Source organism: Orbicella faveolata, unplaced genomic scaffold, assembly GCF_042242905.1.
Source record: "Orbicella faveolata isolate gen_17 unplaced genomic scaffold, um_ofav_v1 contig_25, whole genome shotgun sequence".
Classification (NCBI taxonomy): domain Eukaryota; kingdom Metazoa; phylum Cnidaria; class Anthozoa; order Scleractinia; family Merulinidae; genus Orbicella; species Orbicella faveolata.
This window is the reverse complement of record NW_028301553.1, coordinates 17,050,001-17,074,955: the sequence shown is the minus strand read 5'-3', so window position 1 is coordinate 17,074,955 and position 24,955 is coordinate 17,050,001. Positions and strand designations below refer to the sequence as shown.

Here is a 24,955-nt window from a genome sequence, read left to right as displayed (position 1 = left end):
ACATACATTATCAAGTTAAAATTGTTTTGGATGAGGTGGTAAATCTGTTTGCCACCAAACACCCACGAAGGCTGGAGCTCGGGACTACTCTGAGGGATTAGTTCCGCAGTATTTTGATGTATCATTTTACATCGTAAAATCAGTCCTTTATAACTTAGTTCAAACAGTTGTATTCGACAAATGTAATATTCAGTTCCTACCGTGTACTTTGCCGTTACAATTTCTCATGTATTGCTACTTTCCTAAATAAAAGGATCAGACAATAAAAAATACATTTCGGTAGTTTGGTCCACTTTGGCCCCGTTAGCGCCCCCCCCCCCCCCCCCCCCCCCTCACATAAAATCCTGCTGACGGGCCTGTCAAGACATGTGGCGCGTGCTAAAATATATGTCTAACCCGTAAACTGAAATTTGACCACGGAAGGTCAAATATCTGCATTTTTAACTTACTTTGAAAAGCGCTCGCGTCGCTCACAATCATTTGCCCAAAGAAATTTTTACAGGAATCTGTAGACCATCCTTCTGCAACTCAACCACCAGAAGCTTAATCCATTTGAAGGTTTGGCACATGGTGAAAATCAATTATTTTTACGAAGTACTTTTAAGTGAATGAAATACATGTCTTGGAAATTTAATTACTCTGCACCCAAAAAGACAACGCAGCATTCCCTAAAATCAACCCCGAGTACACATTTAAACATTGCACAAAAATATTTGAATGTTTTAAAGACGGAAGAAGGATGTGGTTTTGCATGCGAGGCTCTCAAATTTGTTTAATAAAATGGTGCGTCAAATGACGATTTTAACGGAATTTGGTAATTACATATTTCTTTAAAATAAAAGGATATTTTGCCAAAAAAAAAAAACTATCCAGTAGTTTTTGTCATGCCCTAGCCTATCTACCATAGGAATATGAGCGAATTCGAATTTTCGACCCTTGCCGCGAAATTGAGAATTTGTCTGATTTTTACAGGCGGGCACTCTTAACTACAAAAAACACGAACCTGGTTCCACATGAAAATGAATACAATGGCCATAGTTAATACTTTAAATTTTGTGGAAGTTAACTACAGGGTATTGGATGGGTACCGGTGTTTTGCGTATAATTTTATGGTGATCTTTGCATATGATTAGTTTCATCCAATGCTTTTCAAGTTTATGAAAAGTCTAGCATCACGAGAATTTTGTAATTTAGAATGGAACCATATATAACGACTAATATTTCAAACTACCTTAGCATTTTCCTTTCTGTCCTCCTAGAGAGATTTGAACATATTTTGGAAGATTAACAAAGGATTAACTAAAAAAAATAAATAAATAAATAAAATAAAATGAAACAAAAATTGTAGTGATATGAACCAAAACTTTAAAGAGCTTGCAACAGCTGTATTTAATAAACTATTAAGCTGGATGCTTTTGATAACAAAGTTAACCTGTCTGGGATGATTTAGGATTTACTGGCAGATCTACAGATTGTTCTCGTTTGTAGACCTTTTCCATAAATGCGCCTAAATGTTAATAACAGCACTTTACACATCCTTAGCCTCGTACTTATGCTTCCAAACGAAGGATTTTTCTCATGAATGTGAGTATTAGGGTGTATAAGTATTGTAAGTTGTAAATTTAGTTGGGCTGGAATTGAGATCGGCGTATGAATCAATTAAGCCGGTCTAAATTAATTTAGGTCGGCCTACATTCGAATTCGATTCGGCTCACGTACGTGAAGTATTGCGTCTGAACCGGGCCTTATGTGCGTCATATCAGACTTAATACCTCCTGGCTGGCTCCAAAATTACTTCAACACGACCGGGCACCAAATACATTCTAAAACAAATATGCCATACGCTATAGTCTAAGAATTCACAAGAATATTTTCAGCCTAAAATCGGCAAAATAATAAGATTATTCAGCCTCGCCGGAAAACCAACATTCTTAGCAAAAAAAGAGTGTATGCATGCATAGCACTACTACTGACTACATCTGAGTGTCAAACAGCAAATACTGTCTCAACCAAGGATGGTCAAAAGAAAGTAATGTTACGGAAAATTCGTTTAAGCTTGCTTTCTTAAGACTTGCATTGATTGCGATGTGAATCAGTTTAATGATTATCGATCGATTGGAATATTATTTTTGCCGACGACTTTGCAGTCATTATCGGCCGTAGCTTTACCAGTCTTTTACCAATAACCTTTAAAAAATTCACCCAAGCATTCCACCAAACCGAATAAATTAAAAGAAAACGGTGAAATCACCATACTTTTTAAACACAATAAGCAATTTAACCTACGAGCGTCAAATTTAAGCTGAGCAAAACCTATCCGCTTTTAAAATGGTTTCTTGACCTTTTGTGGTTTCCAACTTCCAACCGGAACAGAATTAAGAAATTTTAGCAGTCTCCGAAGCGGCTGTCCTGTAACATAAAGAAAACTTCAAAATTCGCCTGGCAGTCTTTAACAATGATAAAAACTATGAATAAAGCCAGAATCCGAGCCAAGATTCGAGCGAGGATCCGAGCTAGGATCTGAGCCAGGTTTCACCCTTTGCGCGCCTTTAGATTTTCCCTCCATTTGGATCACGTGATCTGCTTCTTCCCTTATGTCAACATGGAGGAAAGTAGAGGTGGGCGTTTGCAAATTGCTATTGTTTAAGTTTAAATGTCCTTATCGTTTGCTGTTCAGTGTTCCAATTTTGCAGTAGAAAGCAATTAAATGCGATAATACGACGCGACCACAAAAGCCATACGGGGAGCACGTGCCGCTCTGTCCTTCACCTTTATTCTCCAATTCACGCACTTCGTCTCGTGCTAAAATATGGTTTCGTCAATTAAAGGTGGAGCAACAAGATTGGTTAGAATTAACTCTGAAAAAAAAAAAAAAATTGAAAAGAGCATTTTGGAATTCAAACAACGCCTCAAAGCAAGAGGCCTAGGGTACCAAGAAAACATATTATAGAAAGGTCTCTGTCAGGGAAAAGCTTTGCCTCTGGGCAATCGCCGGAACTTACACAAAAGCAAAAAGGTCACGAACGGATATTGCCTTTTGCCACTACGTACCATCCGGTAGTAAAAAAATTAAAACAAACGTTGATGAAACATTGGAGTCTGATATTTAATCAGCCTGGCAATTTATTTCAGTGTGAATCCTCCGGGCAGATTCGTCCAGCAAAAGTTCTGAACACTGAACTTAACTAATATTCTCGATAAATCAAGGAATCAACCATTTTTTTCCGCTGTGTTTACCGTTTACCTCTAAACATACAAAACAAATTTGATTTCTCTTGTTGATCACCTAATGAATCATAAGACTTTCCTTGTACACATCTCGGCGAGCGGGAATTAACTTGGGAAGTTCGATAGTATTCTGAGTCGATTTTTTGTAGCCCTCGTTCGCTCTGCTTCACGGCATTGTTCGGTATTATTTCATCTCCTTTCTCTAGCCCTGACTCGCTCTATCACACGGCATTGTTCAGTAGTGCTTTGCCTCTTTTCCTTAGCCCTGGCCCGTTCTCTTTTGCGATCTTCTTCACTTCTTCTTTGCATGTTAATTCTTGCTCTCTGCAGTTCTCTTTCACGTATTGCTTCGGTTAAACCCTATCTTGAACACGTTAGATATATCTCCGCTATCGTTTATTGACAAAACAGATACACATTAGTTTTCTTTTCTTTAAAAATCCCGCCAAGAAAAACATGGCATTCCTGTGCTCCCCTATTCGGGTTACCTCCAGAGCCCCGTACCACTCCCTCAGACTCTGTACGGATGGACGGACGTTCGTATGGTGACTTCATTACCAAATTTTCTCAGCTTGATGGGTTACCAATTTCTGTTAGGTACGAAGCTCTGCTCGCACTCCTTCTTAGCGAGGAGCTCCACTAAAATACGTTCGCTAAGCTTGCGTCCAATATATATATCTTATTAGATGTTTTGGTGTGTAGTATCGCTCTATATTTTTACGAGTTGCGCAGTATTTTGACTCGCCCTACGGGCTCGTCAAAATACAACCAACGAGTAAAAATATAAAGCGACACTACACACCAAAATATCTACTAAGAAAGAGATTTATTATCCAACTGCTGTAGTCAATAAATTTATCAATGAAAGAGGGAGAGTGTGACAGTTTTACGTGCGCGCGCCAACCTTTACGGCAAACAGGTTTTCTACTGTACAAATAACTGTACAATATCGTTGTATATTTGTACTGTTATTTGGAGGGTATTCGCTGCAGTTGGATAATAAAGGATGATACCGCAAGTTTAACTTCAGTATATGTGAGAGTAAGGTCAGATATTTGCTCTAAATGCCATTTCAATTCAGCGCTTGTTTATGTGCCACTTTTGAGATTTGGATTCTTGAATTTAATCTATTTCCGGCGCCTTTTGATCAGCGCCATAGTCGACTGCCTTTGATTTTCACCACCGTGGAGCATTTTTTAACTCTTTTTTCCAAAAAAGGCAAATGCCCGGAGGGAGATGGAGAGGCTTGGAATTGATAGACCCATATATAACACCTGTCACATTTCGTGATAGCACATAAGAGACTGTCGCATTTTGTTTCAAATTAAGCTGTCACAGTTTGTAATAATGGACCTTTGTGGCATGGGTAGTTTGTTGCCCCAATTCAGACCATGTGATGGTACTCTTGAGAAATCTTTCAAATTATCAAATAGTCTCGTTTATTATATGGCTGATTCCGTGAGCGGGCAAGATGAACCAAATCCTGCGCTGTGATTGGCTACCCGAGCGGGCAGGATGGAGCTACCTAGCCCGCTCGGGATTACGCGCTTTGTCCCGCAAGAAAAATTTCTCAGAAGCAGAGGCCGGCTTACCAAAACTTTCTTTCGTAATGAGTACCGTAAAAAATATATTCTGTGACAGTTAAAAATTTCCTGTGGTCTCTGTATCAACAGAATTGGAAAACGAGAAAACGGAAAGCCTCAACGAGAATGAAAACAAAGAAAACAAAAATGTTGAGGAGTTTCATGAATTTATTTAGCAGCAAAAACCGGCAAACACCGTAGGCTTAAGCTTAAGTAAAAACACAAAATGACATGAAGACATGGAAGCGATATTATTTCCAAGAAAACGAGAACAGGGATAACTGTGTGACATACCTGACGGAGAAATGAATTCGCTTTTGTGCAAATGTTTATAAAATCGTGAAGAAGTTAGACTGCACAGAGTACGAGCCTGTCATTTTGACGTCTTTTCAACGAAGTCTTTAACGCTCTTTGAACAAAAGAGTTTATTGAGGGCGACAACTTCAAACTCTCAAGATGAAGTTTTACAGTGTTTAAGTGCCAAATGCCGAGCCGACAACTTGTTGTAGAACATGGCTGAGGAAGAAAAGCTTTTCGAGTGTGGTGAATCCGACAGATTGGTAGCGCCACAGAGCTGAGCAATAATTTTTCCAAGTGCCTAAGGATCGCCGAAAGCGATGGGCAGATGAAATGAACATGTCGTGCTCTTTTGGTTAAACCTTCTCTAGAAGTTAAGTGCTCAAAATTGAAGCCTTTTCGGAACATTTTTGAGGTTCAAAAAACTGCTTATATCGGTTTCGTACATTTTTAAATTCCATTCAGAAGTTATAGATTTACACCTCAAAAATGTAAACCAATCAAATGGTTGTATTTCTGTATTCACCCAATCAGGGTAAAGGTGCACGCGCCATCGATTTTTGCATACAACTGGCCTCCCTTTCAGTCCTTGAAGATAAACAAGTACAAATGTAATTTTTTGGTGTTTTATTCCATGTAATAAATCCTTTATTGACAAAGCTTGTTCGGTTAATGGCTGGATATTGGCCTCCTTCTCTTTTTGCGTGTTTATGGATTCCATATTTATCGATTGCATTTTCTTTGAATTCAGCATAACGTCATGTAACATAATGAAAACATCAAGTTTCTTATTATTTTGTTGTCGTCATTATGTAGCGAGTTTTGCTATAGAAACACAAAAATGTTTTCTATTTCTTTCAGAAAACACCTTGAGAGAAACAGGGAAAATTCATTTGTTTATTTCAATTATTAAAATGTTGATTGTCTTTGCACGAGACATCATTATGAATAATATTTATTTGGCTTTTATATAGTGGATCTGATGGTTGGTGGGTTAGCTGATGCTTTGATGGATTAATTACCTTTCTGTCAGGCAGTGAAGTATGCTTACCGTTTATCTCATTTTGAGCGACCATACGGATGAAGTTAGCTTTCCATTGTTACCTCACAGTCTATGTTAAGTTCAGCAGCTCAAAATGGTGATGTAGCAACTCTCGTAAGGTCTCACATGAATGGCTTGCTACCGTTTGAGAGAACAAAAGAACAAACAAAAGAAACAATGCCCCTAGCCCTAAAACAATAACAACTGCTAACAATGAAGAGAATTACAAGTTTACGAGAGCTGTTACACTTCTGCCTCAAAACCCTGAGGTGAGTATTGTTCTTCATAATCCCTTTATGTGGAATTCCAAAGTTGATACATCTTTAGTTATCATGATTTTTCTTTTGACTCGCTTGCAATCTCATGGCCGATGTTTGCAGCCTTTTATTTTCGGATGTTTGTTTTTTTTTAATACATAAAATAGTTCGTGTTTTAGATAAAATGTCAGTTTTTCCTCTTCTTAGAATGCGACGCAATTCTTTTTTCCGTCAATGGTCATTTACGAGTGTTTAGAACATGGTTCCTGTATACCATCATGAGATCTTCAGGCGTCTAAGAGCTGAAGTTTCCTAGTCATGGCGCAACTCAAAGTTAACTGACGTTTTCGCAATCAGTTTGGAAACAGAAGCTCGGAACTTCGACCTATAATCGGAATTTTACGAATGTTTTACGATGCAAACAAAACCTTGGACTTCGGATCCTACATGCTTTTTCGGAATTTGCAAGGATTTTTTCATTGACATTTATAGTTTTTAATGCACTCTCTTATCATCGAGAGACACGCAAACCTGACATATACCGGAAATAGCACTGGCATATGCACTTGTCTCAGAATAAGCATTTTATTTTAAAATGTGGATTTATTGCACCCAAAGGACGTATAATGGTCTCTTTAGTATACACATTTGCCGAGTACTTAATTGCATGCTTTTAAATAGACCACGAACTTTCGAAGCACCACCTGCATATTTTTTTGAAAAGTGAAAAGGTAATCAATGCCGACAAAATGGAGAACTAAACTTGATTTAATGCAATATTTCGGCTGGCTACCACTAGTCTTCTTCAGATATAGAGAAAAATTACAAAATATTTTAGCGTGCGAATTTGCTTGGCGCTGCTGTCAAAATGCAGTGTAGCACATACTTAAGATAAGTTGACAAGCTGTTGGCATGTTTGTTAGGTAGCTACAACTGTTAGGTTTCATCACACAGATTTAATTCAAGTTTATAGTTTGGACATAAGGGTAGCCTCTCTGACTTTACTGACAGTCTCGAGAGGAAGGAAGTAAGAAGTATGAATAGGGGTAGAAAAAAAGTGTTTGGTATCTTTGAAAGTTTTTGATCTAGTGGTATAGTCTACGGTGGTTGTTGAATCTGTCCATCAAACGGCTTTTAGCACCAGCAAACATTCGCGGCCTCGTCTTTTAATGCATGGTTCATTTAAAAATGGATCGCCCGCATGTTTACATGTCCAGTGTGTTTCCCAGTTTCCGACCGGCACCAATATGCTACCAATAGCCCTTTGTTAAGGCAAACCTTCTCATTTTAATTACAATAATATAGTCCAGCATGTACGTGAGACAATTTCGGGCACTTTTTAAATTTATGCTCGAAAATGCATCGCTTTCAAGCTGGATTGCATTGTAATACAAACGAGAAACGTTAATCATGAAAAACTTTATTCGAATATAATTTCAATTTTTGGCGTCGTACTTAATGACTTCTGGAAAACGAAATATTCCGACAGAAAGCAAGAACAATGAATGTAAAAGTTTCGACGCACTACTACACTGTAGCTTGAAGACCACTTCCACAAGTCACTGTTTTGTTTAGGCGAGTGTTATCTTCATGGCTAATGTTTGCGCTTTTCGCTACGTAGTGGTCAACAAATTAGTGTCTGATAGATGGAATGTTTTCAAATACTTTTTTGGAGATTTGAAGTGAAGGTACTGCAAATTATGTCATCAATACATTCTACCTGAAGTTGAGTTTTCCTGGAACAACAGAGGTCGACAGAACCCAACCATGCAGATTAGATTTAGTATACACTTCCGTCAAGTTTCTCCAAATTGTGCAACATCGTCGCTTAAGTTGTGAAAACTAGTTTGTTAGCTCTACCTATGATTTTAGGATATGCTTATAATGTCACACTAGACATCAATATTTAACGTTCATTAATTTATATTTTGAGGCTAATTATTTTCTGCGCGTTGTGTTTGTTTTTTAACTCCGTTTTGTAAAACATTGAGTGGAAGATCAAATCTTTCTGCGAGCTATTTATCACAGTGCTCCGTTCCTAGGAAGCAACTAGCTTTCTTTTTCCAGGTTGAAGGCCAAACAATATTGCAAGTGCCAAAGGTGCTTATCCATCTGTTGGTTGCCGAAAGTGACGCTGATATTATATTTATACCATTGCTGTCGGATACTGGGCTTATATCCACTGTAGGGATACTGGCGACTAAAATGAAATCGTACTACGGATACGAGGGTAAAAACGTTAAATTTTTCACGTTATACTTTACTTTTTATTAATTAAAGAGTAAATGTATTAATTGTTTCTGGGACAAATTTCAGGCCCCCTGCGATCGAGTAAGGAAAGACATAGCAGTTTTAAACTGAAGTAGAAGGAAGTAGGACAACGTTCAGTATTCTTCTTTTCTTTTTTATTCTTAACATTCTTTCAACTGCCTTTTAGCTTTTTCTCTGGATTTTACAGCAAAAATATTTATCTGGCTTTCATCTATAAAATCTACCTTCATAACAAATTAATATAAAGGTCTTCTTACTACGATATTAATTATGCAAATTTCTATCCTGCGTTTGAGAGCGCATGAGCCGTTTCCTTCCTCGATCACGTCGGTCTGTATCGGATATCCGTTTCCAAACTCGAAAATTATTCTTTATTTCGACAAATTTTTGTTACCACTCATACCACCAGACATAAAATATCTGATACTTAAATTGTTATTATCTATGGGGATGATTTTTAAAACGAGGTGAATGTCAGCTAAGAGCTTTCTTCACAAAGAAATATTGTTTCCTTTACATTAGGGTTGGGAAATTTAGGAAGACTTATTCATCGTTGCGTTAATCATAAAACTTCTTTTCGCAGGTTTGTTTTGGAGAATAATAACTATGAAGGAGCATTTCAAGCTTTAATTTTTATGTTCGTACGAGGCAATAGTTGAGATGACCCTGAAATGGTGCACCATGTCATATTTCGTTGCTTCTCACTCGGGCTTGAAATTTTTAGCAGAAAGCTTGCAAATTACAACTTAACACTGAAAGGAAAATACCTTTGTATTTTTCTACAAAGCGTTGTTTAAATCTAGCTTAAAACTACGTCAGTCATCGAAAGTTTTAAATCCTGGAACATTTCAATCATTTCTTTTTGTGTTCGTGATTATAATTTGGGATGTCTGAACAACAACAGGTGTACAGTTGATTTGTTTGTCCAGTTAGAACGTATGTAAATTGCCAATTGCGGGCGTTACCCTGATTGGATGTTTTCACCCCAGTGTAAATAGCTCACCAAAATGAATTTCGCTGTGGCTATTAATTAAATGACCGGCAGGATGTCAAGATCGTCAAAACACTAAATAACCGACAGGGCGAATGTTTCTCAAAACAGCCCAATTTCGATATATTTCTGAGTGAGAGACTGGTAGCGAAACTTCAACACCGAAGCGAGGCTCTGGGGAACATAATTCATTCCAATCGAGCTTTGGTTGTTTATATCTTTGAGTTGACACTGCTTTCTTGGATTATTATCGCTTTTTCAGTGTAAAATCGTAGTTTCTTCGAGTTAACAGTAAATCGAAATAATCATCGTTGACATGGTCACGTCGGAAGAAGAAGGTGAGAGGAATCTACAGTGCTTTCAGCGTCAGAAGTTGCCGTGTTTGCGAACCTTCCTTTAAGAAAGAGGGATAAAAACATCCTCGGAAGGAAAGTGTAAAAGAAAGGCCGAGCTTCAATGAAGCTCGCGGAAGTGTCTGAAGGGGAAAGTAAAAATGAAAATCGTATCATGGCCGAATTACTTGCCACAGACGAGGGTGTTTTGCCAGACCCAGGATCCATATTGAAATCGAACTAGAGTAGGAATCTCTCAATATTTCCAGAAGTCACCTTTCCAGATATATGTAACTATCGTCTGGAAAAGACCGACGAGTACTCTGAAGAAACCTTAAAGTCTTTTAAGGACGGTCCCTACTTTTGTTAGTACGCATACTTTCTGCGCATCACGCAAGGTATGGTTTAAGCGCCACGCGCGCGCTGGGGTTGACATTGACGCAATCAACTACGCTACCAAGTACACTACTAAATGAAAGCAAAATTTTCCTACTGTGACCAAATCAAGATTAATGAGCCCGTACTTAAACCAGGAGCACCAAAATAGCAGCATATCGCAAGCCACTAATTGTTAACGTCATCCAGCTGAAAAACTAGCTGTTTTCTGTGGAAAATGATACTGAAATCCAACTATAAACATGTACCTGCAGATGGCGTAGTGCGCGCGCAAAACAAGTGCAAAGTACGCAAATGTTTTACTTACCGGGGAGGTGACAGGAAAAAATGTAACGGGCACCGTAAAAGTTTTCAAAAAAGATCAATTGCTGGTTTTCAGTGTCACGCAATTCAAAATAGATCAAAATAAAAAATCAAAACCGGTCAATAGATAAAGTCCAGAATCTGGGAAATAAAAGAAGGTAAATATGGAAAGACTCTCGCCGAAATTCTGGTCAGAGCAATTTTTCTTATGTGAGATGAACGGAAAATTTTTTTTCTCAACTTTATAGAGATTTGTATGGAGACGCCGTGCTGGTGCCCATCCGTATGGGCACCAACATGGCAGCCGGAAACCAACACAAGCATCTGTCACTGAGTTTTGCTACAAAAGCGTGAATTTATCCCTCGAGGAACTCTAAAACATTAAAAAATTGCTTTTTCTAAGACATAAACTGTTCAGATAGCCAAGTTCCCCGAAATAAGTCACTTTTTTAATCATCATGACAGCTCTCTAGGCCATCATGTGAATGCCGCGTCACGCAAAGCTTAGAAATTCAAGCGTAGTGTATCACAAAACCAAGAACCCATTCGGAGCGAAAATTTTTATGAATATTAGTTTCCAGCTGCTCTTATACATCATTAAATACGGCCGTTGTTGATGTACGCTAAAATCAATACCGTGACTAGCACGAGAGCTCAGGAATACCACTAAAATTGTCAAATCAACATGCATGACGCAATGACGAATCTAGATCTTAACGTTGCCTGGCAATTTCAGTGACAAAAATCACCCCCTCGACAGTAATTGGTGTGGGAGGCGCACTGGCCTCACGGTTAGTGTGCTCGACTCCGGAGCAAGCGGTCTCGGTTCGAGCCCTTACTAGGGACATTGTGTCGTTCTTCGGCAAGACACTTTACTCTCACAGTGCCTCCCCTCACGCAGGTGTGTAAATGGGTATTGGCAAATTTAATGCTGGGGGGAAGGGTAACCCTGCGATGGACTAGCATCCCGGCGACTTTTGGCTCAATAGAAAGTCACATTTATACGTACATTGCTGCTTCACTGGCTGGGCCAATACAAGACAGAAGGTTGAAAATCAAAATATCTGCACATAAAAATAAAATCCCCAGCTTATCAAGTGATATCACAGATCGCGACCTTGTTACATCCATATACACTGAAAACAAAAGTGGCCTCCTCGTGTAATACCATAGAAAAACAGTGATCGCCTCAGGACCACATGTACATGAACCTTTTCTGACAGAGAACGACTGGGGCTTTACTCCTTTGTGCGTCAGACAAACTGCATTCCTTGTCATTCCACTTCCTTATTCTGTCTGAAGCTGCATACATGTGGCCACATTTCTCTTGCACATGACTCGGTTGCCCGCTTGCCCATGCGGAAAACTGATGACCCTCTAGCGGAGTATCATCGATCCAGTAGAACGCATCTCCAGCAGACGGGTTTCTGTAAAGACCGAGCCATGCACCATAATATGTTACCGTTTTTTGCTTCTTTAACAAATCAAGAGCAAAGTTATTCTCATCTTGTGATCTGATGATAGCGAGGTCTCCTCCCAGATTCTGGCAAGTCGCTCGAGCGTCTCTCCATTTAGCGGTCGGAGTGTCGATGATGTGGTAACAAGAATTTCCGTGAAGAAGCCAATCTTGCGGACAACCTATTCAGGGTAAATACAATAAAAGGGTGTACAATGTAACTCAACTTAGAAATGTTCAAAAATAAGAGCAATTTCAAAGTGACCTTGAAATAACTACTTATTTTATACAAACAACAATCAACTAGGAAGAAGCAATTTGATTGACTAAGCGAGAGGAGCACGGGTATTGGTCGGTTTTGGAAACATGCAAAGAAGAGCGCACGAATTTGAAGTATAGGCATTCCCTTTGACGTCACTCCCTTGTCATCAGTTCCTCACTGATCAGTCGCAGCGGAAGCAGAAGAGCTCGATAAAATGGCCAAAACAAGCTAAGAAGGCCATGATAACCACGAAATTCACTCACTCTCCGCTACCTGTACTATTTCAACTAGGTTGCTTAACTTTGAAAGAGACGCTTCCTTCATCCCAGTCTCCTTTGAATTTTTTTCTTGTGACGTAGGCTAATACGTATACAATCATGACAATGCAGACTTTCAGGAAACTTAACAATTTCTTCAGCATAAAATTGGAAGTAAATCCTTAAGGAAAATGATCTGGGTATGACTCAGGTCTTAATTGAGTGGGCGGGATCAGAGCTACGTATTACGTAAACGACGAAGTTGTTGCACGTGAGGAGTCTGCGATACTTAACTTCACACCTGATAATATTCGGGTAACAGAAGGTCGCACTTTAAGATGAACGAAAACTTGACACTGAATGTGGCAGTAAAACTTACTTGAACGGTGGCTTTACCGGTGCCCCTTAAAAGTAATAATTCAGGTGGCACTAATAGTGGTACTTGTGGTTTCAAGTAGCAGTTCTCGATAGGTTGTAATTTTATTTTTTGTCATAGTGTAACAGCTGTTACGTATTGTTTTAGGGCTCGGGGCCAAATAATCTGGTTCTTTTTTTCTCAGAAACGAGTACCGGGACCTAACGATTTTTTCATTTAGTTTGAAAGCAGCGGACACCTTGTTTCTATACAGTCAATATAGACCAATTTCTATTCCGAATCAATAAAGAATTATCACTAGAAATGAGAGCATAGCTAGCACTTGTTGGAAAAGAAGAGGGTTGGGAAACGGCTTTCATAGCATGTGTGGACAAAGTAGCCGCTACAACAGAATACAAATTGCTTCAGCTACGCCAATACTTATCTGGCGAAGCATTAAAGGTCGTGGAGCAAAGAGAAATGAGACAGCAAAGGAAAGATTAAAACGACAAACGATGCGGCAAACGGCATCCGATTGCTTTGCGTATAGAAGAATTAGTGAGATTTAAGCTACTTCGCCATGGAAATGCAAGGGACCTCGACAGACTTGCATATTTGTTAGACGTTACAGTAGTATAAACCTAAAGGAGGTTGCTCGGCATGAAGAACTAGAAAGCGGATCGCTGTACCTATAAAAGGAAGGCAGAAGCAATGCTGGCGCATTATCATCGGTGGATTCATAAAAATGATCGTTGGCAGTCAGTAGCAACGTTAAGAGAATTCATCATCCAGGAAGCAGCATTCCAGAGACCCTGTTAGGGGTAAATTCCGACAAGCGACATGGCCTTGAAACGGCGACACGAGAGCCACGAACTGGCGACAGACGACAGACTACTCCAGCGAAATAGGGAAAGCGACACCAATAGACCGACAGCGAATTTCGGATTTGTGAATGCAGTGAATGTTTTAAACAATAACGTCAATAACATTTCAATAAAACCAATACAATAAGTCATAAATACGTCTCATTTTACCGACTGAAATATATTAACGTCATTAATGACATTAATTAACAAAAACTAAAAATTAATTAACCAACTAGGGTTCGTCACGGCAGGAGGATTGCATGACGAGTCCAAAGAGCATCCGGGTAGGAGGCTAGAACCACGTGCGCGCGCGCTCCATCTTTCTGTCATCTGTTGGAGATATTTTACTGTCGCGTTCGTGTTACTGTCGTTACTTGCAAGCGATGTCCGATCATTTCTTCTATCTTCAAATACGTAACTATCAAGTACCACTGACTGGTCACAGTACCACTGACCGGTCACTGACTGGTCACTGACGGTCACTGACGGCATCAACATGGGCAAACACAAAAAGGTCAAAAAGCACAAGAAGGAAAAAAAAAAAGTACGAAAAGTCAGAAAGAAGAGAGAGACCAGGTGAGGGTAAATCTTCAGATTAAAAGAATGATAACGTCAATGAAAATTAGAGGGATGTTACTAGTCTTCGAGGTTACTGCTCTTATATGTCTTATATCATTCCCAGTGATCTAAAACACGTGGCTATGAGTCAGCGCTAACCCATAAATTATAGAATAAATGGTTTCACAACACGGAAAACTCCGGATCTGTCACGAATGGTCACGAACGGGGATCAAAGGTCATCAACTTATACTTTTGATCCAGGTAGACCAAGCAACCCGTACGGTAACTGTTAAGGGAGAGTCTTCTGTTCATTAACGTTTCGTCAGATTTTCAGAATTTTCCTTGGAACGTTTTTACCAAGGGAAAATTTGGTAAAAAGATTAAATAAACCGTTTCACGGTTTCTGACGTCATCTTAGATGTTTTTGGTGGGTAGACACGGGAAAAAAATTGAGAATCTAATCTCTAATGTCCAACAACTCCAGGAAAATTCGAGTTCTGAAGTATTTTAAGCTTATGAATTTTAAAAAAACGAAAGTTACTAGTTTTGATGGGACAGTTACGTTGCGATCAAAAAAAAAAAATTCAATTTGTCACAAAGCTTTGGAAATTGCATAAGTATTGAGAAACAAAAGAAACACATGGCATTGAAGGAAGACTGTGGTTAGGTCTGGTTACAGATCTCCGACGCCTCTGATCGCCTCTGGGGTATCTGGTATTTGCGGTCACGCAACACTCCTTTGAGTAGTGCCTGAAAATAAATATCAGTCATAAATTGTCTTTCATTACTCTAGCAAACGATTACGACAGGAAAGATAGAAAAAGAAAAAGGAGCTGTGTAGACCACTCAGACGAGGAGCAATCAGGTGTCTGCGAAGTGAAAAAACGGAAGCAAGAGTCGAGGCCGAAATCAGTTCAGATGACTATGGCTCAGTTTGCCACCAAGAATTCCGTCAACGAAAGTACGTCCGCCACAATGTCCACAGTAGATAGCTCGAAACTAACAGTCGACACTACAATAGAGGTCTATAAATACGGCCACTCAAAGAAATCTGGCTGCAGAAATACCCTTTTCGTGATGTCAGACTTTCACCGAGATTTGTGTACTCTAAAAAAAGATCTCAGAAAAGAATATGGATTGGCAACTGATGCCAGAAGGAACCAAATCGGCGATTTCAATATTGAAATTGGTGTCGCCTGTTCTGAGAAAACGTACATGGCCAACGCGCAGACGGATTGGGAAAATTTAAGGACCCGTTTTTACAGTGGCGCAGGGCAATATTATCTCACTGGTGAGTAACAATGCTATGTAAATTATTAATAAGGTGGTCACCGGTTAAAAAAGTTGTTTAAGTAGAAAATGTCTCATTGTCGTTAACATACCCCAGGATAATACAAGTTCTCCTCTCCAATAAGTTTTTCATCGGTAACCTGGTAGAGAAGGCTAACTCAATTACGGCCTTTGCCATTTTCGCCAAATATCTACTTTAGATTCTTTAAAATAATCTTGGCGAAAGGGTAAAGGTTAAGCAATTTCCTAGTATTAAAATGGCTCAGGGATCTAAATTTTGTTCATCTATTACCATAGTTCGCCTTCATGAAATACAATACAGTAGAGTTAAGGGTGTTTCATCGACGAGCGCGAAGATAAAAAAGAAAGTGATAAGGGGACCTTACAAGCGGGATGAGCGTGTTGTACAAGACGAAGACCTGCTCCTGAAACTGAGAAATTACACTGGTACTGTTGAGGAATTCAAATATCAAAGAGGAGAAGACCAAGAAAAACTTCTGGAGAAGTTTAAGCAGGGTGAGAAGACTATTTTCTAAGATCTTAACTTATCACTTCTAACTTTTCTTTAGCCCGCACAAAAAGTGACCACAGTAATTTACTATCAGTATACGTCCATTTGCAGATGTTAAAGTCCACTATCCAGGATCTCGCGCAGTTACGGAACTACACATCGTGTGTGGAAAATGCAGAGTAACTAGGGCTGTCAAGAGACTGAGATATCATCAGCACTTCAGGAACCGTAGGTATAATGTTGGAAAATTACATTAATGACATCAATCACACAAATGCATGACCCATGTATTTTAAGACAAGATTATAATTCACTGAATTTCTTTATTGTGTGTACGACCAGCGAGAAGATATTCTAGCAAACGTTAACATCAAGTTAAAAGATGTGGGAACGGGTGGAGTGAGGGTGGTCCGTCTTGCATAAGAAGTAAATATTCAATTTAGTACCAGACCTTGGTTCCTTGATCACATGTTTATGCCCTTGCAGTGCTAATTCCTGTTTTCCACTTGCTCCTAAACAGATCACTGGAAGAGCTGCAAGGTTGTGAAAAGTTGCGATATTAGGGACATATTCTCAAGCATGCAAAACTGCAAAGTAAGAACTACGCCGAGTCCTCATAATCTCGCATGAGTTTGAAGAATAAAATGTACTTCCGTTTTACTGTAATTGTCAACTGCAGTTCATAAACACTTGAAATAAAGGCCAAACTGATTAAATATGCTGTTTGATTCCTTTTTTGTCTACAAAGCGAAGATATAGAAGAGTCTGAATTTACCAGCCATTCTGAGGATGGACATACTGAATACGAGAGTGATGAGAGTGATGGATTAGTGCAAGTTCGTTTCAGTCTGAGTACCTGTGGTTACGCTTTTTAATTTTTTCAAGTCATGTTTCAAAAAGCACGTTTCTAGAGAAACTGCCGATTGATTACTTTCTCAATTAAGTGAATTGCCCTAATATATGTAACTATAAACTCTATCTCTGCCCTATAGATGCTTGGAAGAGCTAGATCCAGTCGTGGTGGCTCTACAACAAGAGATCCAAAGTGGCAATCTTCCACGCCATCACATCTTTTACAAAGTTCTTCGAAGTGCCCTCGAGTTTGCGCAGAAATCATCAGATCCGAGAAAACAATTCACACACGACAAAGATGTGACCTTGTTCGCTGAAACTCTTGCATTTCATGGCAAGGACAAAGTTATGAATCTGTTACGTGGTGCCGGGTTTTATGGTCAGCAGAAAGGTGGGACATTTGACTTCAACTGGGAAAACTGGAATCTTCCGTTTGTTCCTTCTAAATCAACAAGAAGCAAGGACAAGGCTGGTTATACCACCAAGGACGGTATAATAAAAAACCTTTTAATTTCCTATCTATTATTTGCTCAGTTAGAGGAAAGTGGAGTTCACCCCTTGATTGACCAACCACATCTTCATGTGATTCCAGTCTGTTTAGCCACCGATGGTATGAGTATTAAGCCGGGTCTCCAGTTTGATACAAGTGTAAAAGAGTTGGTTGGCCTTCTCTTCCCAGTTGACTTGGAGTACGTTAAAGCAACCCCATCTCCTGATCCTGGAACTTTGAAGGTCTCTTTTGTAACTGAGGTCAACTGTGAAATTATCACTTCATTGGACAATAATTTGTCACTTCCTGTTGGCCTGGAGTTTACGGGAAAACGCGTCTCCGGCGAAGACGTAGCAGAAAGAATAATGAAGCGTGTTGCTCAGTTGTAAATTTGTCTTAGATGCTTAATGAGACATACAACAACCACCATGAACGCAATTGATACTTCTGGAGAATGCTGCAGAAACCGATGTGAAGGTAGGTTGATAGACAATAAATGATAAGATTCTAGCCCTCTTTTTGTAATGCTACCCTGACAAAAACCTGCTTACTGAAAACTCTACAGTTTAATTAACAAAAGGTCTCGTGTGTTAAAGCAACCTTCCGAGTGGATAAAAGTACTAACAGCAACTTGATCACAAAACAGCCAAAAAAAAAGGCAATTAATTTAAACACTGAAAAAGTTAGTTTCTGTTTTAATTAGCATTCATTACTTTCAGCTTGTCTTTAGAGTTGCACAGTCTGCCAGCCTTGCAGCGATTTGGGACATCGAAGTAGTGACACTACACTTCGAGCATACCGATCTTGCTTGGAATCAGGTATTAAATGCGTGAAGCTTTTGGTTCTTCTTTGGACAGCTGATTGTGAAGAAAGCAACAAACAGGCAATGGAGCAGATCGCTAAGCTTTCCACTGAAGAAACTGAAGACGAGATCAAGGAGCAGGTGAAGTTCCTAAAACCAATCCCAGAAGTAGTTCATCTCGGAAAATGCCTCAAGTCTTCCTTTGCCAATTGGTTTCTGTTCCTTCATGGCGAGAGATTTAATCTCTCGAATCTCCGCGTGCTGTATAACGATGAAGATGATGACATCAGACGTCAGATGCGTAAAGAAGTCACACTCAGTGCGGTAAGAAATCGGGACCGAGTGTCGGTAGAATCCATGCGTCTCATTGCAAAGCCATCAGTGAGAGATGTCATCCGTAAGGTACCACTCCTTGTGCAGACCATCATCCCAGAGACCTTTCGCCTTTATAAAGGAAACTCCAAAGGTGTGATTGAGAATTCTACTGGTGTCTGTGTTGGTGATCATGGTAGTTTGTTTATCACCGACAACAAAAAATCTAAACTATTTCTGGCCCGCCTCCACTACCCAGTTGATGTGACCGAGGTTTCAAAGTCACTGAAACATCCCAATGGTGTAGCATATAGCAGTGGCATCGTTTTTGTTGCGGATACAGGCAACGAACGAGTGGCGTACAAAGCAATTGGGTCATCGGTGTTTATGGATCCCAACAAGATGAAGGTAGTCGACCTACGTGCTCAGTTAGATGCGCGTCATATCCAAGTTAACGCCTGTGCTAAAAAGAAAGATCTTGTAAAGGCAATGACGACATGGGTTCAGGACCAAAGAAAAGGAATCAAGTATTCAACATCTGATCTGAATAAGCTTCTATTGGATAAAGAGATCAAGAAACCATTAGCAATTGTTGCTGCTGCAACAGACTTGCTTATGGTGTCCGACAGCCATTCCCAGTCCGTCTTCCAGGTAAGCATCAGCAACAATGGCGCATTTCTGCAAGGCACTGTCAGTTTGATCTTAAAGCTTCCTGAAACGGCAAACCCTTTTGGACTGGCGTTTGATGGAAGCAGCGTTTATGTTGCTAACTCGAGCAGGGATGGTGGAATCACAAAGTTCAATCTGGCAACGTCTGAAAGCTTGCTTATAGTTAAAAGTGGTACGCCAAATTGCCATGCTGTCCACGGGGTGGATGTTTCAACCGACGGAAACATTGTCTTCACAGACCGGGGATCGCGTTTGGTGCGAAGTTTTTTGCCAAGAACCTCAGAAATTCGAGTGCTTGCTGGATCTGGTGCAAATAAGTCAAGTGATGGATCCAGCTTAGCAGCATCTTTTTCTCAACCAACAGCATTATGCATCGAAGGGAAAACCATGTATGTCGCAGATACAGCGGTAGGAGCTATTAAAATCATCATTCCAACGAATTCCCTGTGTAAATTCCTCGAGCTACTTGATTCGTTATGCAAAATGTTCGGAGTTCATTTGCGCGGAGTTCAAGCAGAATACCACACTATCGAAGACGCCATTTCCTCGTTGAGCGAATTGAGTTCGGCAGTTGATGTTTGGGTAGATGAGATTCACGAGAAAATGGGACGAAAAGCAGCGACTCAAGGACCTCAAGGAACAATATCATCAAAGAGTAAACGTAGCGTTGAAATTCTCAGAGATTCATTATGTTCATTGAGAGATTTTCTGAAAGAGGTCAACCCTGAGTTCGACAGCTTTCTCAAACTGGTCGCCACCTTGACACTTGTTGTGGAAAACTTTTTTAGCCAAATGCGCTCTAGAAACGACATGCCGACTGCCTTGGAGTTTGCATATTTATTATTTATTTATTATTATAGACATTTCTTAGACATCAAAATGAAGTGGACGATTTTCTGCGAGACAAAGGAAGTTGCGAGGAGACCAGCGACCTTGACTCCGAAGATGAAAGCCAAGCAGACGTGGTCTTTGGCAGAATGTCCTTGTGTACATCATCTGGAAGGAGTGTCACTCGCCCAGACCGTTTGGACCTCTGACTACAACTTTTCATATAATAGCGTAGACGGCCCCAAAATATACACAATTATTACTCCATTGCTGTTGTGTCTTCCGCGACTTCAGCTAATGTTTTAATATTCTCTACACTACTATCATGTCAAATTTGATACAACGCATTCAGTCTTAACTGGTAGTGTCTCATCGATTCGTTATTTATTGGGGTCATTACTAATCTAGCCATGGATCGAGGTTGAATAAACTGCACCTACAAAAACTGAAAGTCACTCTGGTCTCGGTTTTCAAATTATCTTATTATTATTATTTTTTGTTTGGCAAAATATGGCTAGAACAGACGACTTCTTCAGTCAAACTTTGATTGATTTTTGTTCTCCTGATGTTTGTCTTCGTATTGTCAGTTTTTTAATAGACAGAAGTATTATGATATATTATGCACGTGTATAATTTCGTTTCAATTGAACAAGGTCGAATTCCCTGACACAATTCTTCTAAGACGAAATTCCGACAGGCGACATAAGAACCTTGCGAAATGCCGACATAGCCGCTTGTGAAATTCAGACAGGGGACATGGGCACCCGCCCCCCCCCCCCCCCCCTAACAGGACCTCATTCCAGACAGTACAGTGGCATCGGAAACAGTTCACGGTTTGAAATCTAAATCACGAAATCGAGCAACCAAACCACCATACGAGAAAGTGTGTCTGCTCTGATCTCTGCAAATTTCCAGTTTTCATTTCCACTCCTAAAATCACAGAAGAAATAAGCCAAACCCATTTTCAACGTAAGTATGAACTTTGGCAGCTCAGATTTCTAAGGAAAATTGTTAATATTTTTCATGACAGCACGCAGGCGCGTTTCCGTTGTTAATAAAGTTTTACCCAAGAAAAACCGTGAAAGTTTATACCCAGCAAGGACATACACTTGATACCAAGTGACCGTGCTTTGGCAGTCTGGTCTTTGATGATGCTGGTATAAAACTGGCAAAAGCCTTTGTGTTGTTTCGTTGCCCGCTCGCTATCGAGTACGTTTGTAATATTTAACTCATACAAAATGCAGTCGGCAATGCGACAAGTGCTTTTTGATGAATTAACATAATTTCAACTGCTATTTCCTGCTTACTCTTTAGTTTGAAATTTAACCAGAAATAGACTGGAACTTTGTTAAAACATGAGTAAAGCGCCCACTTAACTCTTCCTCTGACTCCAAATGTGGACGACCTATTTCTTATTTGAAATTGTGAGAACAAGCGGTTAATTACCGACTCCATGAGGGTCTAGTAACATTATCGCTGTTCATGGAACATAGTAGATTGACAGTTTTCTCGTCTTTCCCGCTTTTCGACCGATGGTATTTTTACTTCATTCAGGTGAAGTAGAAATGAAAAATTTACAGAGATCAAGGCAGGCTCACTTTCTTGGCGCCTCTCCACCAGACTCTAACACGCCGGATCGCTTCGCTCTTTGTCGGTCGCGCGTTTGACTCAAAGGGGAGCCTGCTCGCAGGCTATGGAGAAAAGTGCGTTAGATCGAGAGTATGCGGGATAAATAATTGTAAGAACACTCACAATCGATTGTTGCATAGAGACTCTGCGCCAGCAGATCGAATTGAACAGTTGCAGGAGCGAAGTGAAGTAGCCTCTTCCAGGCGTTCAGTTAGTTGGAGCGCATCGCGAAAAACGGCGCGCGAAAAAATAAAAGAAAAAGCGCGGCGAGATGAAGCGAAAGAACGCGTTCTTTCGCTTCCTCTCGTCACGCTTTTTTTTTTTATTTTTTTGCGCGCTGTTTCTCGCGGTGAGTCCAAACTAACTGAAAGAGGTTAGTCGTGGAAGAGGTTAGTCGTGAAGGGGAAAAAGGAGCATCAAAATTGAGGCAAATAATGAAATGGCCCTTCTCCCCCCTCCCAATATCCACTTGAGCAATCAACAGAGAGGTCTCACCCCACAGTGACGACCCAAAGTGCACAGACAAGATATTTGGCGCTACGGACAGTTCCAGTGTTTCTGAAGAAGGACTTGCTGGACAAAGCTTCAACTAACTGAAAACTTATTTAAATGCTGATATAGCCTCTGAGCTTGGACTTTAAGGACATCCCCAAATTAAAGCGTAACTGTGAATGTTCTAGTGGGCAGATTGAAACCTTCGAAACTATCCCAGTTGAGGTCAAGTTAGAAAGTTTGGATGGGAATTGTGAAAACTAAAATAATGGCCTTCACACCAGAACGTGTTAAAGGTCACAGGAAACATGAAAGTTATGTGCATTAGGGCAGGTACGTTGAAAAGACTCTCAAGTACTTGGATGGATATCAAGATATCAAGTGGCACTTCCGTGGAAGGTGATCGAACGTTCTTAACTTGCCAGACAATCATGGCATGGCACTACGCAGATTGTGAAACACGGAGGAACGTTTACTGAACAATCCAGAGATCGCACCAACCTACTCAGAAAACATCACTCAATATTTGGAGAGCGGCTACATTCGCAAGATCGACTCAACCGAAGAAAAACCCGCAAGGAGATGATTCTCACGATTAATAAGACTGGACAGAGCTGCGACAAAGGCTCACATCGTATTTGACGCCTCTGCGAAGTTTGAAGGAATCACCCTCAATGACGTCAGTTATCAATGACGGGTGCTGCAAAGAGATCTGAATGATGTTTTACTCCGATTCAGAAGACACCCTGTTGCAGGCATCTGTGACATCGCTGAAATATTTATGTGAGAATTGAAGCTGCAATAAAGACCGATCAGGTCAACAGTTTTTATGGAGGTCCTTGGATCAGCAGAGAGAACCAGAAGAATAGGAGTTCAATCGCGTCGTTTTTAGGATTAACTCGTCGTCTTTCCGAGCACAGTTCGTAATTCCTCTCCCAAACACATGCCGAGCAACACAAAGATGAGCTGCCCTTAGCTGCAGAAACTGTGTGAAAGTCAACATATACGGATGACAGATGGACTTGATGTTGGACGACGATCACGGTATTGAGTTGTACAAGCAGTTAGATGAGCAGGTCAGAAATGCACGCTCGTAAATGGTTGTCCAATTCACCCTAGGTTCTAGAGAAGATACAAATCGTGGACAGATCATCAGAGGTGGACATATGCATCAACAAGGATCCTCTACCAACAGTGAAGACACTGAGAATCACGTGGCTTCCAGAAGAAGACACGTGCAAGTTCAAACCAAATCCGCTCGAAGAAAACTTTTAGCTCACTAAAGGGAATTTCCTGAAGAGAATCCCCTCACTACTTGACCCAGTTGGTTTTTTGCCACCATTTACCATTCGAGTCAAAGTTATGATGCAGGAGATGTGGATGGCAGGATTTGAATGGCATGAGCTATGCCCGAGAGAGTTGTTCCACAAGTCTCAAGAACGGTTCTGTGAGTTGGAAGAATTACCAGCGATTAAAGTTCCCAGATGTTTACGATTTGGCCCAGAAGAAGTTGTGCTGTCAGAAATCTTACACACCTTTGTAGACTCATCGCAAGATGCATATGGTGCTGTTGTTTATTTGAGGGTTGCATACGAGAGTGGATCAGTATCAAGTCAACTAGTTGCAGCCAAGACAAGAGTTACACCACTCGCGGCTTAGAACTGATGGCAGCAATCCTGGAACTAAGGATGACCGAGTCAGTACCACAGTTTTCAGTAATGCATTGGGTAAAGCAGTCTTATGGTCCGATAGTATGAATTTCCAGTGTTGGATAAAAGGAAGAAGTTGGAAATTTATACGTTTCGTAGCAAACCGAGGGGGAGAAATTCAAAGTTTGATGAATCTGAAGCAGTAGCGTTTCATGCCAACCAATGAGAATCCTGCTGACTACAGGCTTCTGGATCATTTCTGGTCGTGAAGAAATTCGGGAATGGAAGAAGGAGTGCAACGAATGCCAAATAAGAAAGGCTAAAGCTGCTAAACAAGTTATGACCCCTCTAGCGATCTTCCACAGATTGGACTTCGATTCTCCTTGAGAGAACTCCCATAGACTACTGTGAATTATGGTGAGCCATTCATCACTATCCATAGCCTGCGTAGCAAGCGTTTCCGTGGGGTTTGGAAGCAAAGAAAGACCGAGGAACGGGATTTTCGGTGTTTTGTCTGCGCGGAAAATGGGGCGAGAGCCAAAAAAAAGAAAGAGGGGGTGGGAGAGGGGAAGGAAGGAAACGCTTGCAGACAAGCCCCTGGATTTTGAGAACTTCCGTTCGCCAGCGAACGGGGCTCGTCATTGGCTGGGCTAGTCTAATATTATTGACATGTGTCGCTTAAAGGTATTTTAATACCTTTGAATGCCAGACAAAAGGGGAAGACGCGTTCGAAGCTTTTTTACAAAACGCTGTAACTTTTCTCGGTGAACGAGGATTTAGTCGTCAGCTTCGACAATACGGTAGAAATCCCGTAGTGCAATACCGACGCTTTGGTTTTTCGAAGCCTGCACCTCATTGCAGAAGCAAGCACGACACAATTTGCAGCTGTTCCTTTAATTTTAACATCACTTTCTTAAATGCCACATGCGCCAAGGACAAGATAATAAACCACGGGACAGAAGATTCGCACTACT

General features: G+C 40.4%; 2 protein-coding genes across 2 annotated transcripts; one reads left to right on the top strand and one right to left on the bottom strand.

Annotated features, from left to right (window-relative positions):
- Nucleotides 1-11,889: 11,889 nt before the first annotated feature.
- LOC110052270 (CD209 antigen-like protein A) lies at nucleotides 11,890-12,742 on the bottom strand. The gene is made up of 2 exons (XM_020758380.2): nucleotides 12,682-12,742; nucleotides 11,890-12,338 (listed from the first exon to the last, which is right to left on the bottom strand). Exons 1-2 carry the CDS (start codon nucleotides 12,740-12,742, stop codon nucleotides 11,890-11,892), a joined length of 510 nt encoding a protein of 169 aa, XP_020614039.2.
- A 6,003-nt stretch (nucleotides 12,743-18,745) lies between these two features.
- LOC149109187 (uncharacterized) lies at nucleotides 18,746-20,986 on the top strand. The gene has a single exon (XM_089294995.1). The coding sequence runs from the start codon at nucleotides 18,760-18,762 to the stop codon at nucleotides 20,515-20,517; it is 1,758 nt and encodes a 585-aa protein (XP_089151121.1). The 5' UTR covers nucleotides 18,746-18,759; the 3' UTR covers nucleotides 20,518-20,986.
- Nucleotides 20,987-24,955: the final 3,969 nt, after the last annotated feature.

Bases quoted from the DNA above. Each gene is read 5' to 3' on its own strand.
- LOC110052270 (XM_020758380.2), bottom strand. From the start codon at position 12,742: ATGAAGGAAGCGTCTCTTTCAAAGTTAAGCAACCTAGTTGAAATAGTA. The intron at 12,339-12,681 runs GTGAGTGAATTT...TACCCTGAATAG, and splicing joins AATAGTACAGGTAGCGGAGA to GTTGTCCGCAAGATTGGCTT.
- LOC149109187 (XM_089294995.1), top strand. From the start codon at position 18,760: ATGCGTCTCATTGCAAAGCCATCAGTGAGAGATGTCATCCGTAAGGTA.